Raw genomic sequence first — 13633 nt, 5'->3', positions numbered from 1 at the left:
TCGCTATGTGAGCTCTCCAGAAATAACTTTGCATGAAATCCAGCCTTCAGCCCTTCACAGAAACGCATGGCAGGGCCAGGTCGTAAGCACCCACTCTGCATCACACTCAAAGCTGCGATCCTTTCCTAAGGGCAGGGGCACCTGATGTGGCCGCACCGCCTGACAGCCCCTCCGCGGCCGCACGCAGCGCGGTCACAGACGTGTGACGGGGCCAGCCCGCCGCTCTCGCGCCCGCCCGTCCTGGGGCTTCGGAGAAGGTGGACGCGGTTCGCGCGCTGACGTCTTCCCAGGCTTCCCTCCCGGGATCTGAGCGCGGGGGGAGCGGTGACTCAGCCCACGCCAGGCCCTGTCCTCCTTCCCTCCGCCCGGGGACCCCGGCCTCCCCTCCCTCGGCCGGGAGGCAGCAGCATCCCTGCGGCCGGCCGCGCCCCTCGCGGCTCCGCTACTGCCGGCCTGCGGAGCCTGGGGCCGCCCCGCCACGGCCCCGCCAGCCCCTGGGATGCCTCCGAACGGCACTCGCAGGGGGCGGCCTCCAGGCCCCGCCTCGGACCCCGAGCCGCCCAGCCCGGCCCAGCCCCGCTACCTTCGCTCTTGCCCAGAATCCGGCAGCACAGGTTCTGCAGCAGGACGTTCGGCGACTTCTGGTCGGGGGTCGCCATCCTCGCCGGAGACTGCCCACGGGGGCCCCGCGGAGCCGCCGGCCCGAGCCCGCCAGCCTCGAGGCCGGCGCGCCCCGCCGCCTGTGCCCGCCACGGGTTCCCGGTGTCCCCAAAACCCTAAGGCCCCGCGGGAACCGGCGGCGACAAGGGCGCCATTTTAACGGAACCCGCCGAAACTGAGGGCGCTTCCCACAATGCCCCGCTTCTTCCGGGCGCGCGGGGCCGCCTGTGCGCTGGCCTAAAGGTTCCCCGAGCTGACCGCCGCCTGGCGCGCAAAGTTCCGGCACCAACCGCCCAGTGTTGCTCCAAGTGCTCTGGCCCCAAAAGGTGCGGTCACTGACTTGCTGTGAAACTGGTTGGTGTCCAGGAGCGCTTTTATAGTCCATAATTTAAAAAAAAAAAAAAAAAAAAGTCGTTTCGAGTCACACTTTTGGTGTAAGAAGTCTGTTTAAAGATATACAGGATTTAATAATTTTAACATTTGCTTGGGCGCTGACATTATCCTGCTACATTATCCAGCTTTTCACCATCCCCTAGCCCCATTCCTCACTCTCCTAATCCCAGGTAACTATGGTATAGTCATTGGAGGCAGTCAGATGAAGAGAAGGGAAAGGCCAAAGAGAAAAGGATAAACAGGCAATTGCAAGTAATTTTAAAGACAATTATAGACACTTAAACGTGAGTGGGAGAAAACCCACAGGTACTGAGAACTGCCCAATTCAGGAAAAAATGATGCAATACACACATTAACTGATCAAGGTGTGGGATCCTGGAAGCTACAGTAGAGTATCCCACCTTGGATCAACCTAAATTTCTTTCCAGGAATTTGGGGATTAAGATAAAAAGAACTTATATCTCTACATGGCCTGAACTATAACAGGAAAAAAAAAAAATTACCTTTCAACAACTAAGTGAGCTGAGTAAGAGAAAAATGTCTACATCTCACTTTCCAGGGTGAGAGGAGAATGCCCAGTCTTACAAACAGGACCACCTTGAGGCATCCTGCTGGAGCGCAGCGATGTCAGATGGTATTTTAAAGGGGGCCTTTTGAGATGTAGTGGAAGAGCTGTTCTAAATCCAAGCCTCAGCCTTCAGAAGACATGGGAGTATATCAGTACCCAACTCAGTTATTGTAAAGATGTTCTGATTGATGGACTAAAAAGAAATTCGTGCACTGGAGGTGGGGGGTGGGAGGGTTCCCTCAGCCCAGCCTGTGTCCTCTCGCTGTCTGGGAGCCCTCGGGGGATGTCCAACTGATGTCCTACACTACTGCCCCACTGCTGGGCAGCCATGAGCCCAGCTTCTGGCAGAGCAATGCTCCCCCTGTGGGAGCACACTGACCACCAGGGGGCAGCTCCTGCATTGAACATCTGCCCCCTGGTGGTCAGTGCACATCATAGTGACTGGTCGTTCCGCCATCCAGCAATTTGCACATTATGCTTTTATAATATAGGACTAGTGGCCCAGTGCATGAAATTTGTGCGTGGAGGGGGTGTGTCTCTCAGCCCGGCCTGCACCCTCTCTAATCTGGGGCCGCTCAGAGAATGTCCAACTGCCCGTTTAAGCTCGATCCCTTGGACATCCTTCTCGCAATCCAGGACCACTGGCTCCTAACCGCTCACCTGCCTGCCTGCCTGATTGCCCCTAACCACTCTGCCTGCTGGCCTTCTCGCCCCCAACAGCCCCCCATTGCTGGCCTGCTTACACCAAGCTGCCCCCCTGCCAGCCTTTTGGCTCCCAACTGCCCCCCCCCCACCGGCCTGATCACCCCCAACTGCCCTCCCCTCATGGCCTGATCGCCCTTAACTACCTCTGCCTTGGCCCTGCCACCATGGCTTTGTCCGGAAAGACATCCAGAAGGTCTTCCAGAAGGTCTCCCGTCTAATTAGCATATTACCTTTTTATTAGTATAGATAGATGTTCGGATTGATTGACTAAAACTAGTAGACAACCTTTCAAGTTACAAATATTTTATACATTAAGATTAACTTTTCTTTTTTGCAATCATAATGATTTATTGTTCTGACATCAGATCAACAGAAAGAAACGTCAATTAGGCTTTGAAAAGTCATATATTTCAGGAAAATGTCATTTAACCATTGTAAGTAGATGAATAAATTACTTTGAAGTCAAGAAGTCTTTTGAAACACTGTCCTTTCTGTTATCTTGATTTGAGTATGTAGTGTTTCTTCTTTTTTAAAATTAAAATTGATTTTCAAAGGTTAACTTTGGACAAGGCTTTCCTCTAAATATCACTGGGGTTAAATATTGCTTCCGCCTATCTCTCCACATTAGCAAAGGAAAGCCACTACCCCCTTCTTTTCTATAATTGTTTTTTGTTTGTTTGATTGTTTGTTTGTTTTTAAATGTGGAACGCTTCACGAATTTGCGTGTCATCCTTGCGCAGGGGCCATGCTAATCTTCTCTGTATCGTTCCAATTTTAGTATATGTGCTGCCGAAGCGAGTACCTATAATTGTTTTTACCTGTATTGTTTTATTGCTCAGAATTATATACTTAGAATGTTTGAAGCATATTACATTTTTTAGTATGGTATTCAACTGAAACGTTGCCTCTTTATTTTTAATATGTATTTTTATTGATTTCAGAGAGGAAGGGAGAGGGAGATAGAAACATCAATGATGAGAGAGAGAATCATTGATTGCCTACCTCCTGCACACCACCTACTGAGGAATGAGTCCACAACCTGGGTTCATGCCATTGACTGAAATCGAACCTGGGACCCTTCAGTCTGCAGGCCGATGCTCTATCCACGGAGCCAAACCGGCTAGGACAACATTGCCTCTTTGATTCTAAAAGTATTTTAATAGTTTTAAAACATTATAAAAAAAAAAGGAATACAAATGGCTTTTCATAATGGTGATGAAATATCTTTGTTTGGGCACAGGATTTTATGGCTAAGATTTTAATCCTTCTCTTATCTTGTCACTTCTCAAATTTCCCTCATTTAATAGTGCACTTACTGTGAACTTTATCTTCACAGTTCACTCATAAACTGGTTGAATGTTCGTATGCTGTTGTCTGGGGCTTGGGTAGGGATAGATGAATTCTCTATCTAAAAAGAAATGAGCTGAGAGCAAATAGTGAAGGCTGTTGCGTGCTTGGAGCATGCAGGGCTCTGAGGTCGGCATGAGCCAGGTTCTAATTTGTTGGAAGATTAAACCTACCTCCAAGATTAAGGACAGGACCACACCTCTGAAGTCACACTGAAGTTACAGTTGGGCAGACCCTCCTGATTAGCTCCTCTGTCCCCTCCACCCTCGCCTCATCATCCCCAGGCAAATGCAGTGGGCTTACATGTCTTCTCCTTCCAGGGCCGATAAACCTTTAGTAAAGCACTCACTGGACCAGACTTGCCCATGACATTGTCTGATTTCCACTGAAGGATTTACCATGTGCCAAATAAGCCTTATAAAATTCTGGGGCCCAGACCATCTCTGTCCAGTTCCTGACTCCCTGGCCTCTCGGGGCCAAATCCGCAGGAATGCTGTGTCCTCCACGTTGCAGGTCACACACTTCTGTTTGGCCACTAGAACTACCTCGTGCACCAATGCTGTTTTGCGTCAGTCGTGCTAGCTGGTCTCTGGGTCAAGCACAGTATACTTACATCTCTCATCTCTCCATAACAACTTCACAAGGTCACTTCTGTTCACCCCATTTTACAGAAGCGGAAACTACAAGCTAAAGTTATAAACAGCCCATCCAAGATGAGAGCGGGGCGGAGGGGAAGACCCAGGGTTCAAATCCCTGGTGCAAGCCTCTGAGACTGGAGCTTTTCAGGGCTGCAAAGGCACCTCTCCTTCAAAGACATGTTTGATTGCTTAATACATTTTTTGATAACCAGTCTCGAGCCCTTGAGTCCTGAGGAATTGGAGGAAAGCTACAAAGGAGAAATCTGATAAGACATTTGAAAAAAAAAAAAAAGAAGTTAATTAGTTTTACGGATGATTAGAGTGCTTATTCCCCTTTCGCTTGAGCAAATGCTTCACCGAGTTAATAATGTGAAGGAGATAGGAAGCCTCTTTTGCCCACAAAACCTTCAGCTGCAAACTCTTCCAGGAGCCCTCGCGGTGAGCAGAGTCCTCACAGGCATTGAATGAGGCTCTTCACGCCCCCGTCCCCTCCGCGCACGGAGCTTTGTGCTCAGTGATTGATTTGAAGCACATGAGTGACTGGACGGCTCATTTATTTCTATAATTATCTATTATAAATTACCTTGGCAGCAGCAGAATTCGGTGCACCTCTGCAGAGTAGAGAACAACATTTGTCCTTTGTCATGTTTTTATATTTGCTGTGCCTCACAAAACAACTGAATGGACTGGAGCCCTAACATGCACAACCGCTACTGTTTGTTCATTCTCCATAAAATTCATTTACTGTATTTTTAAAGATACAGCTGGAATAGAAAAGGCAAGTCTATAGCATATGAAGTACAGAATTACAACCAAATGCCTCTGTCCTGTGTTTCACACATTCACTCTTCAACTTACACTAATTACACTCTTAGACAAGCCCTTACTAAATTAACAGCCAGTATATAACGTAAATAAAATAAAATTACTGTGTAGATATTCCCAAATCAAGATCTGCATTCTAAAGTCCATTGTGTCCAAACTCAATTTGCAGTTTCAAAGCAACAGATTTAAAGGACAGACAGAACACTGAAACCAAAGACAGGGTGGCCCTGCTACTTACAAAGGCGAATCATTTAATTCTCCTAGCCTGCCTTCCAATCAGAAAAACAAAACTAGTATTTTATTAATTTTGTTACACTTCAGGCTCCTCCATCAGCAGTCACAGATTTACACCCCAAGGTAACAGCTATGTTCGTCTTTGCAGTTTCCCAGGCTGTCCTTGTGTTTATATGCAGGTTGTTTCAGAATTTACCTCACCTCAAACTGGGCTAGTCCTTGTTCTTTCTTGATCATTTTATTTAATTACGAATTATCTTTTTTTTGGTAAATTTATTTTGCTTTGGTTTTAAGCTCAGAAGCTACTAAGAGTTCAACATAACCATCCAAAATGTTAATCACATTCACAAATGTATCGCACTTGACTTTTTCATCTTTGGTTTACGGAATGAGGTCAAAAATAATGTTCAGGAAAGCAAAGCAGGTAGGAAGGAGTAAGGAAAGAAGCCCAAGAAGGAGGGAGGAAAGGACAGAAATTGGTTTTGCTTGCTTGGTGGGAATTTTGTTTGCTTGCTCTGTTCCAAATGTACACTCCAACCTTCTTATTTTAACTGTCAAACTGTCTAACTTTTCTGTTCAGATTAGCATTTCTCCCTAGGATCCTCTAATACAGCAGTTCTCAACCTGTGGGTCACGACCCCTTTGGGAGTCGAACAACCCTTTCACAGGGGTCGCCTAAGACCATCAGAAAACACATATATAATTACATACTGTTTTTGTGATTAATCACTATGCTTTAATTATGTTCAATTTGTAACAATGAGAATATATCCTGCAGATCAGATATTTACATGACAATTCATAACAGTAGCAAAATTACAGTTATGAAGTAGCAACGAAAATAATTTTATGGTTGGGGGTCACCATAACATGAGGAACTGTATTAAAGGGTCACGGCATTAGGAAGGTTGAGAACCGCTGCTCTAACAGATTTCCAGGCAAAAAAAACTCACTGCTTAAGCTCTATTTCTAAAATTCCATTTGTAAAGTTATGAATTTGGAGCAGACAATCACTCTATGTCTTTATCAAAAATGTTACCAATTGAAATCTAATTTTAAAATCTCTATTTAAATAATAATGGTCTATAAATATATTAATACTTCTTATTTTAATACTATTAAAAATTAAGAGATAAAAACTCAATATAAAATTGTATATTAAAAAATCTTTACCAATTGACTTCTACCATGTCACAAAGCTGCTATTTCTTTCTGTGTGGTTTTTTTTAAAGCACAGCATTTTTTTCCCCTGGTGAGCACTGTTTTCTTCCCAAAAGTCACTGGTGTGTTGCATAAAAACTTAAGATTTTTTTGTAATTTCATCTAGCTTCCAGGAAAGCATTTGTAATTTTTGCTGCAGGACATACAGTCAGAAATACTTTTGGCCCTAACTGGTTTGGCTCAGTGGATAGAGCGTCAGCCTGCGGACTGAAGGGTCCCAGGTTTGATTCCGGTCAAGGGCATGTACCTTGGTTGCAGGCACATCCCCAGTAGGGGTGTGCAGGAGGCAGCTGATCGATGTTTCTCTCTCATCGATGTCTCTAACTCTCTATCTCTCTCCCTTCCTCTCTGTAAAAAATCAATAAAATATATTTTTTAAAAAATTAATACTTTTGAAGATAGCAATTAATGTGTTTGGTGTAGAAAAAAAAACTGCACTATCAGTTACTGACAGGATCACTATGTGGAATGAGTTACTTGCGAAAATGTGTATTTGGTTCAGAATTGTCCCAATTTTTTTCTCCATTCTGTAAGCATGCAGAGGACCAGAGAGGAAGCCTGGAGAAGAAGAAAGGGCACCCTTCTTCTATTCTCGTGCCCACTAGATCCTTCATGACTTATAGAGCCAGGCCACCAGTGCCCTTCAGGGGCCTGAGATGAGCTTCACCAGGTCAGGATGATGTTAGTCCTGCTTGGGACCATCCTCCATGAGCCAGCCTAGTGCTGCCCTCTGCTGGCCAAAGGATCTGAATTGCTGCCCTGAGACACTGGAATTGGAGCTTAATCAGATCAATTGGTTTAGAGAACAAATCTAGTAAGCGTTACGTTAATAACACAATTTTCATAATTCTGCAAATAAGTCTCTCCTATACTAGTCCTAAATCTTTGCTATACTGAAAAAAGCTATTGTTGGAATAGTCTATCTCATTTTCAGAATGCTTGCCAGACTGCTCCACTCTGCCATCAGTAAGAAAAAGTGAGAGGCAGCCAAGCATATTGCAAAGTTCTTCAGAAAGCCTTTGGTTCAAATCTTGCTACTACCTGTGTGACTCTGAATAAGTTATTTCTTCAAATTTCAGTTTTCTCATCCTTAAGATAAAATGAACATCTTTTTTTACCTTACAAGCTTTTTTTTTTTTTTTAAAGTACCTGGGGGAGTATTTGAAAATCATAGAAAGAAAGAAAGAAAGAAAGGAAGAAAGAAAGAAAGAAAGAAAGAAAAAAAGAAAGAAAGAAAGAAAGAAAGAAAGAAAGAAAGAAAGAAAAGCAAGAAAAAAGAAAAAGAAAAAAAGAAAGAAAGTCATAGCTATACCAGAGGTTATGGAAGGTCTATTAGTAGATGTCAATATATGAATTTTTCAAGATAACATTAGAAAGACCAACAGAGAGATTCATTTTATCACACTGAAGCTATTTAAAAATGAAACCTAATTCAGCATTCCATACATGTGAATATTGAATTATTTCATGTCCTAAAAATTAATCAAAGATCATTTGAAAAGTAGCAAAAGGCCTAAATATGTAAAATTATTTCAATGGTAGTAATCAATGATCAGAGGCCTGGTCTGTAGAGATTCACTGATTCCGTAAGCACAGAGGTTTATCTACCTGTTTCTAAAGTATCACCGTCCACTTGAAATAGATGAGTCACAAACAAGATCACATATACGAGGGAAAACTTCTGCAACCATGTTTTAAATGAGTAAAGTTAACTAATTTATTAATGAATTCAGATCATGTTGTTTTATGTCTTACTTTCTGAAAGAGCATTCCGGCTCCAGAGTCTGAAGTCCTACATTTGAATCCACATTTGGCCACTGGGCAAACACTTCTGAGGTGCTGGAGAGTATCTTTGAGATGGACACATCTTAACCCATAGGCACCAAGAGACCTCATACCAGCAAACGACTGCTACCTGGGATTAAGTCCGACTGCTGCTTCTCCTCTGATCCCAGAACTGTTCATTTGCTCCTTCTCCTCCCAGCCAGGAATCCTGGTCATTATTTTGGTGTTCATTTGGTCTTCCATGCTAACACATGGGATATAAAATACATGTCCATATTGAGGTTTCACTTTTCTAAGTAGAAAGTAAATGCATGCTTAGTAAAATTTGGAACCTTGGTGAAATATGAAGTAGGCCAAAATAGCATTGAAAGGGCTCTGAACAATAAATTGTCATTGTAATTACAGCTCACAAATGTAAGTATAAGCCAGGCCTTATACACTAAGCATAACCAAGAATGACTTCCTGATAAAATAGGAGATTTGCCCGGTGCCGGGAGCCGGTCCATCCTTGCTGCTTGACACAGTCGCTGCAGGAAAGAAACATCTGCACAGCATATGTTTCAAGGGACCTGGCATATATAGCATATTGTTCTTAATATGTTTGCTCTCTTTAGCGCCATGTGTTTTAACCAAGGTCACCTCTCCGAGAAAGGTTGTTTCCCCAGGTGGGGATCTTTCCCTGAGGTTAGGGAGGGGATACAACCCCTTAATTAAGTGCCAGGCGGGTAGTTAAGCTACATAATCTTTACTCCCTGGAATGGAGATAAGAAACGCCCTAACCTTTGTAATAGAAATTGACAGGATTAAAATCAGCTGGTATAAATACGAATGTAACAAGACAATAAACATCAGAACCTCATCAGTTCCTAACCAGAGCTCCGACCAGAACTTTGGCTGGAAATCCTGGCTATAGGTCCTGACTAGGCTGCTGATCAACTGAAGGCTGTCTTCGTGTCATTCCTTCTTCGCCGACTCCGTCCACACCTTTGGGGACCCCTGGACCCGCTGGGATTGGACCCCAGCAGCCCGGCCAGCACGGCTCAGTGGTTGAGCATCAACCTATGAACTAGGAGGACATGGTTCGATTCCCAGTCAGGGTCCATGCCCAGATTGCAAGCTCAATCCCTAATGTAGGCATGCAGGAGGCAGCCAATCAATGATTCACTCTCATCATTGATGTTTCTATCTTTCTCCCTTTTCCTTCCTCTCTGAAATCAATAACAAAAGATATAAAATAAGAGACTTGAATAGGAGCAAAAATCTTCTAATGTAATATCTAAGATGTACAGAATACAAAGGAAAATCACCTGTCATAATAAGAAGCAGGAAAAGCACAACTTGTTAAGGAAATGAATTCACATAAACACTACAGCAAATCAGATAGTAAAATTGTCTGACAAGATTTTTAAAGCAACCATAACAAAAACGCTAAGATCGTAAATGTTCTTGCCATAATACATACACACAAAAAATAGTGACTGTGTGCGGTGATGGATGTGTTAATTAGCCTTGATGGGGTCATTATTTCACTATACACATGCATATCAAATCATCACACTGTACACCTTATACTTACACAATGTTATTTATCAACTATATCTCAATAAAACTGGAAAAATGAAGGGTACACATAAATTAAATAGGTAAATGTGTCCTTTAGATTTATCTTTATTATTTAGAATCCTTCTGACTCTTAACACAGTTATATGTCCCTTTCTAACTATATAAATACAACAAGATATTTCAAGTGAAAGGAAAAAGTTGACTTCTATTGTAGGTTAAATGAGCATTATCTTGCTCAGGAAATGTCCTTCTTATCCACCTAAAGTTCCTTTTAGCATCTGGTGGAGATGAAGAGAAAATGGTCTTCTGATATTAAATCAATATCAAAGCAGGATAGAAAGAGTGTTTTATGTCAGGTTTCCACAATGCCAGCGTAGACTGTGCGATAATGCTTAAAAATGATGCTGCGGTCCCTGCCAACAATAGACTCAAAAATGCAATTTTGGCAAAATAAAGAAAATGATGGTTAAAAAATGGTTTTCTTTTGCAATGATCTCATAGGTCACAATTTTGAAAGCAAGGACACATTTCTTGCAAGGCTTGCAGAATATGTGGCAGGTGGCTGGGGGGTGGGGGCAAAGCCATTGTCATATATTTAAATTATGTAGAAGGTAGTAAAAAAGATGGAGAGGAAACCAAAATTTACTGTGTGCCTACTAAGTGCCAGGAACGTTACATAAATTATCCTCACAACAATCCCTGAAAATGTACTAGCTGACACCTTTAGCCATGGTTCTCAATCCTGGCTGCACAAATTATGGGAAGAATTCTCTCAAAATACCATCAGGATCTCTGGGGTTGGGCCCAGGATGGGTGTTTTTTTAAAAAAAAAAATCTCCCCAAGTGATTTTCATGTGCAGCCTAGGCCTCATCCCTGGGGATAGCATGAGATGTACCCATCCCTCTGTCCTCCATCCCCTCTCCCAACCTCAGGCTTCTGGCTCCCTCTGCTTTTCCTCATAACAAGGCCTTGCTCTTACTGCCTCTAGATTTTGACTCTTCTTTCTGACCTCTGACAAAATGCAATGAAAACAACAGCTAGCCATTTTATTTTTAACTCAGCACTCTTTTGTTTTTCATTTTTTTAATGGTGAATCACCTCCATGGAAACTGGGGATAAAATACCAATCCTGTCTACTTCATGGGGCTGTGATGAGTATACGGTACAACAAATGCAACATGGTTTTGTCAGTGCTAAGATGCTGAATAGTTAAGTTGTAGGGGAGCCAAAAATGTGGGTGTTTGAGTCCGAGTTCTTGTCTCTCAAAAACAAAGAATGAAGACAAAAACAATTAATGGGAGCAAAGTTTATTGAGAGCATCCATGCAAATTAAAGACTATTAGTCTGTGTGTAGAGTCCCACAAGGCCATAAGCCATGTGGGCGATGGGAAGTGCCGTTTGCCAGCATGCAGAGTAGTTTAGCATCCAAGCTAATTAAAGTCTAATAGTCCATGTGCCTGCGGAGGATGTGCTTTCCTGCAACAGGAACGTCGGGTATCCATTGTGGCTCCACCACTAACATTCAAACGTTGTAAAGCTCATGCCTCTCACACAGGCCCTTCCTTCCCCACCAGGTTGGGGTGTCTTAGTAACGCCACCTCGTTTGGTTTTACTTTCCCTTCCCGCGGTCCCGCCCCTATCTACCTAACTCTTTCTGTGCCTCAGTAGCACTAATTCCAACGGACAAACCTCACAGGCAAGTCGATGATGCCCACATGTGAGATACTTTCCCAACGCCATCCTGTTCTCATCCTTACAGACAGCCCCTCTGCGGCATCCGCCAGGTCACCCATGGTCTCCTAGTTGCCCAGATCAGAGCTTATCCCATTGGAGTTCTCCCCAGCGTTAGACTACTATCTTTCCATGGTGTCAGGAACACCCTTCTTTCCGGGTTCTGTAAAACCAGTTGATCATTGTTTCTGTCTCCTTCCGTGGTTCCTTCTTTCATCAACCTCTGGAAGGTGTCTCAGGTGCCCAGGAACGGTCAGGGCTGGGATGAGGGCCAGACACTGAGAGCACCCTCTGGACACAGCCCTCACCAGTCATCCCGTGAGTTATCCATTTGACTGTGAACTCCTGGAGGGCAGAGGCCACATTTTATTAATACCTATATCCCAATATCGATATATTGCCATTCAATAAGTGTTCGCTATGAATAAATAAATAAATGCTGATTAAATACGATTCAAAAGGCACTTAGGGGAAAGACCATTTGTGAATCATAAATATTTAGAGGAACGACCAAAGTGGACTTAAGCACTTTACGAGGCTAAGAAAAGATACTTTTACCCCTAATTTTGGCCTTGTGAAATAACATAAATGATGTGTGATATTCATTTGTTTGGCATAAAACCAATAACTTGAAAACAGTTATTTCTTTGAATTGACAAGGACTTTAACCTGCCTTAAAGGCACGCAGTTTCCTCAGAGATGATGGCAGCCTCCACCTGCGAGGGCTTTTAAGTCATCATTGCAGTGACCCAAGGTCCACCAGCCCAGGGCTCCTGGTCCTAGGAGAGTGGTGTAAGCGTGCATGGTGAGTGGTGCGATTGTTCTCACTGCTGACATCAGATGGTTAAATATCCCACTTTCCTTCATGGTAATTTGTAACTTGACCCCCAATTCATTTCAGCCATTTAAATCTTCTTGTTTTGTTTTTTCTTTTTAATCCTCCCCCAAGGATATTTTTCCATTGATTTTTAGAGGGAGTAAAAGGGAGGGAGCAAGGGAGGGAAGGAGGGAGGGAGGGAAAGGGAGAGAGAGAAACATTGATGTGAGAGAGACACATCGATTAGTTGCCCTGACCCAGACTGAGTATCAAACCTGCAACCTTTTGGTGCCCAGGTCAACGCTCTAACCACTGAGCCACGCTGACCAAGGCTAAGTTGTTTTTTTGTTTGTTTTGTTTTGTTTTGTTTTATGTGCCTCAGGCATAAAATAGCTCTGGCCACCGACACAGGCATCAAGCTAGGATGAACTAAGGACTGTACATCTGCTTTGCCCCTGACTGATATAAGAGCAACACCACCAATCAGGTGTCTCCTTGCCCATTGCCAGGGGGTTGTTTTGTTTTTTGTTCAAGCTGTTTAAATCTTCTTATTGCTGATTACAGATAAGGAGTTCCATGAATTTACTAATTGTGAAAAACGAATACCTTCTTTGAGAAGTAGCATATTTGCCTCTTCCGAATTGAAGGAGGGTCTCCCCAGTTCTGGGATCCTGAGTTTGACAACCAGTCAGTGCACTCTACCTCTGATCTTCATGGTTTTACAGACTTCAGTCTTGCCCTTGAAGGCTTCCTGTTTCCAGACTGATAACTGTGTTTCTAATCTGCTTTTTTCCCCCAAGAAGTGACTATTGCAATTGATTGTCTCTTGATATTTCTCTTGTTTCCTCCATGCCTGGAACTTATCCTAGTATTTCTGGAATGGATTTCACACTAGAATATTGTCCTAAAATATGCTAAAGTGTAACATTTATCTTTTCTTTTTTTAAATCCTCACCCAAGGGGATGCTTAGGGGGAGGAAGGGAGAAAGAGAGAGATATATCAGTGTGAGAGAGAAACATCAATTGGTTGACCGGGAATCAAACCCATAACCCAAGTATGTGTCCTGACCGGGAATTGAACTGGCAAACTTTTGGTGCACAGGATGCCCCTCAACCAACTGAGCCACTCTAACCAGGCTACATTT

The 13633-nt window shown here is 43.4% G+C and overlaps 1 protein-coding gene, 1 non-coding gene and 1 pseudogene across 3 annotated transcripts in view; all 3 read right to left on the bottom strand.

Annotated features, from left to right (window-relative positions):
• The window catches only part of TUBGCP3 (tubulin gamma complex component 3), an 89774-nt gene extending 88959 nt beyond the window's left edge, over window positions 1-815 (bottom strand). For both annotated transcript variants that reach the window (XM_070408578.1, XM_070408579.1), the window contains exon 1: window positions 584-815. In XM_070408578.1, coding sequence (XP_070264679.1) covers window positions 584-659 — 76 coding nt within the window. In that variant the 5' untranslated portion in view covers window positions 660-815. The remainder of the gene's footprint in view (window positions 1-583) is intronic.
• A 2206-nt stretch (window positions 816-3021) lies between these two features.
• LOC139007734 (U6 spliceosomal RNA) lies at window positions 3022-3128 on the bottom strand. The gene has a single exon (XR_011470899.1). It is a non-coding gene; the product is annotated as a U6 spliceosomal RNA (small nuclear RNA).
• A 9729-nt stretch (window positions 3129-12857) lies between these two features.
• On the bottom strand, window positions 12858-13002 carry LOC139007909 (small nucleolar RNA SNORA48; annotated as a pseudogene).
• Between the last annotated feature and the right edge of the window lie 631 nt (window positions 13003-13633).

Source organism: Myotis yumanensis, unplaced genomic scaffold (genome assembly GCF_028538775.1).
Source record: "Myotis yumanensis isolate MYYU_CA2020_CCGP unplaced genomic scaffold, mMyoYum1.0.hap1 SCAF_3, whole genome shotgun sequence".
In the NCBI taxonomy this organism is placed as follows: domain Eukaryota; kingdom Metazoa; phylum Chordata; class Mammalia; order Chiroptera; family Vespertilionidae; genus Myotis; species Myotis yumanensis.
Note: the sequence above shows the minus strand (reverse complement) of the source record. Positions and strands in the feature narration are given on the sequence as shown.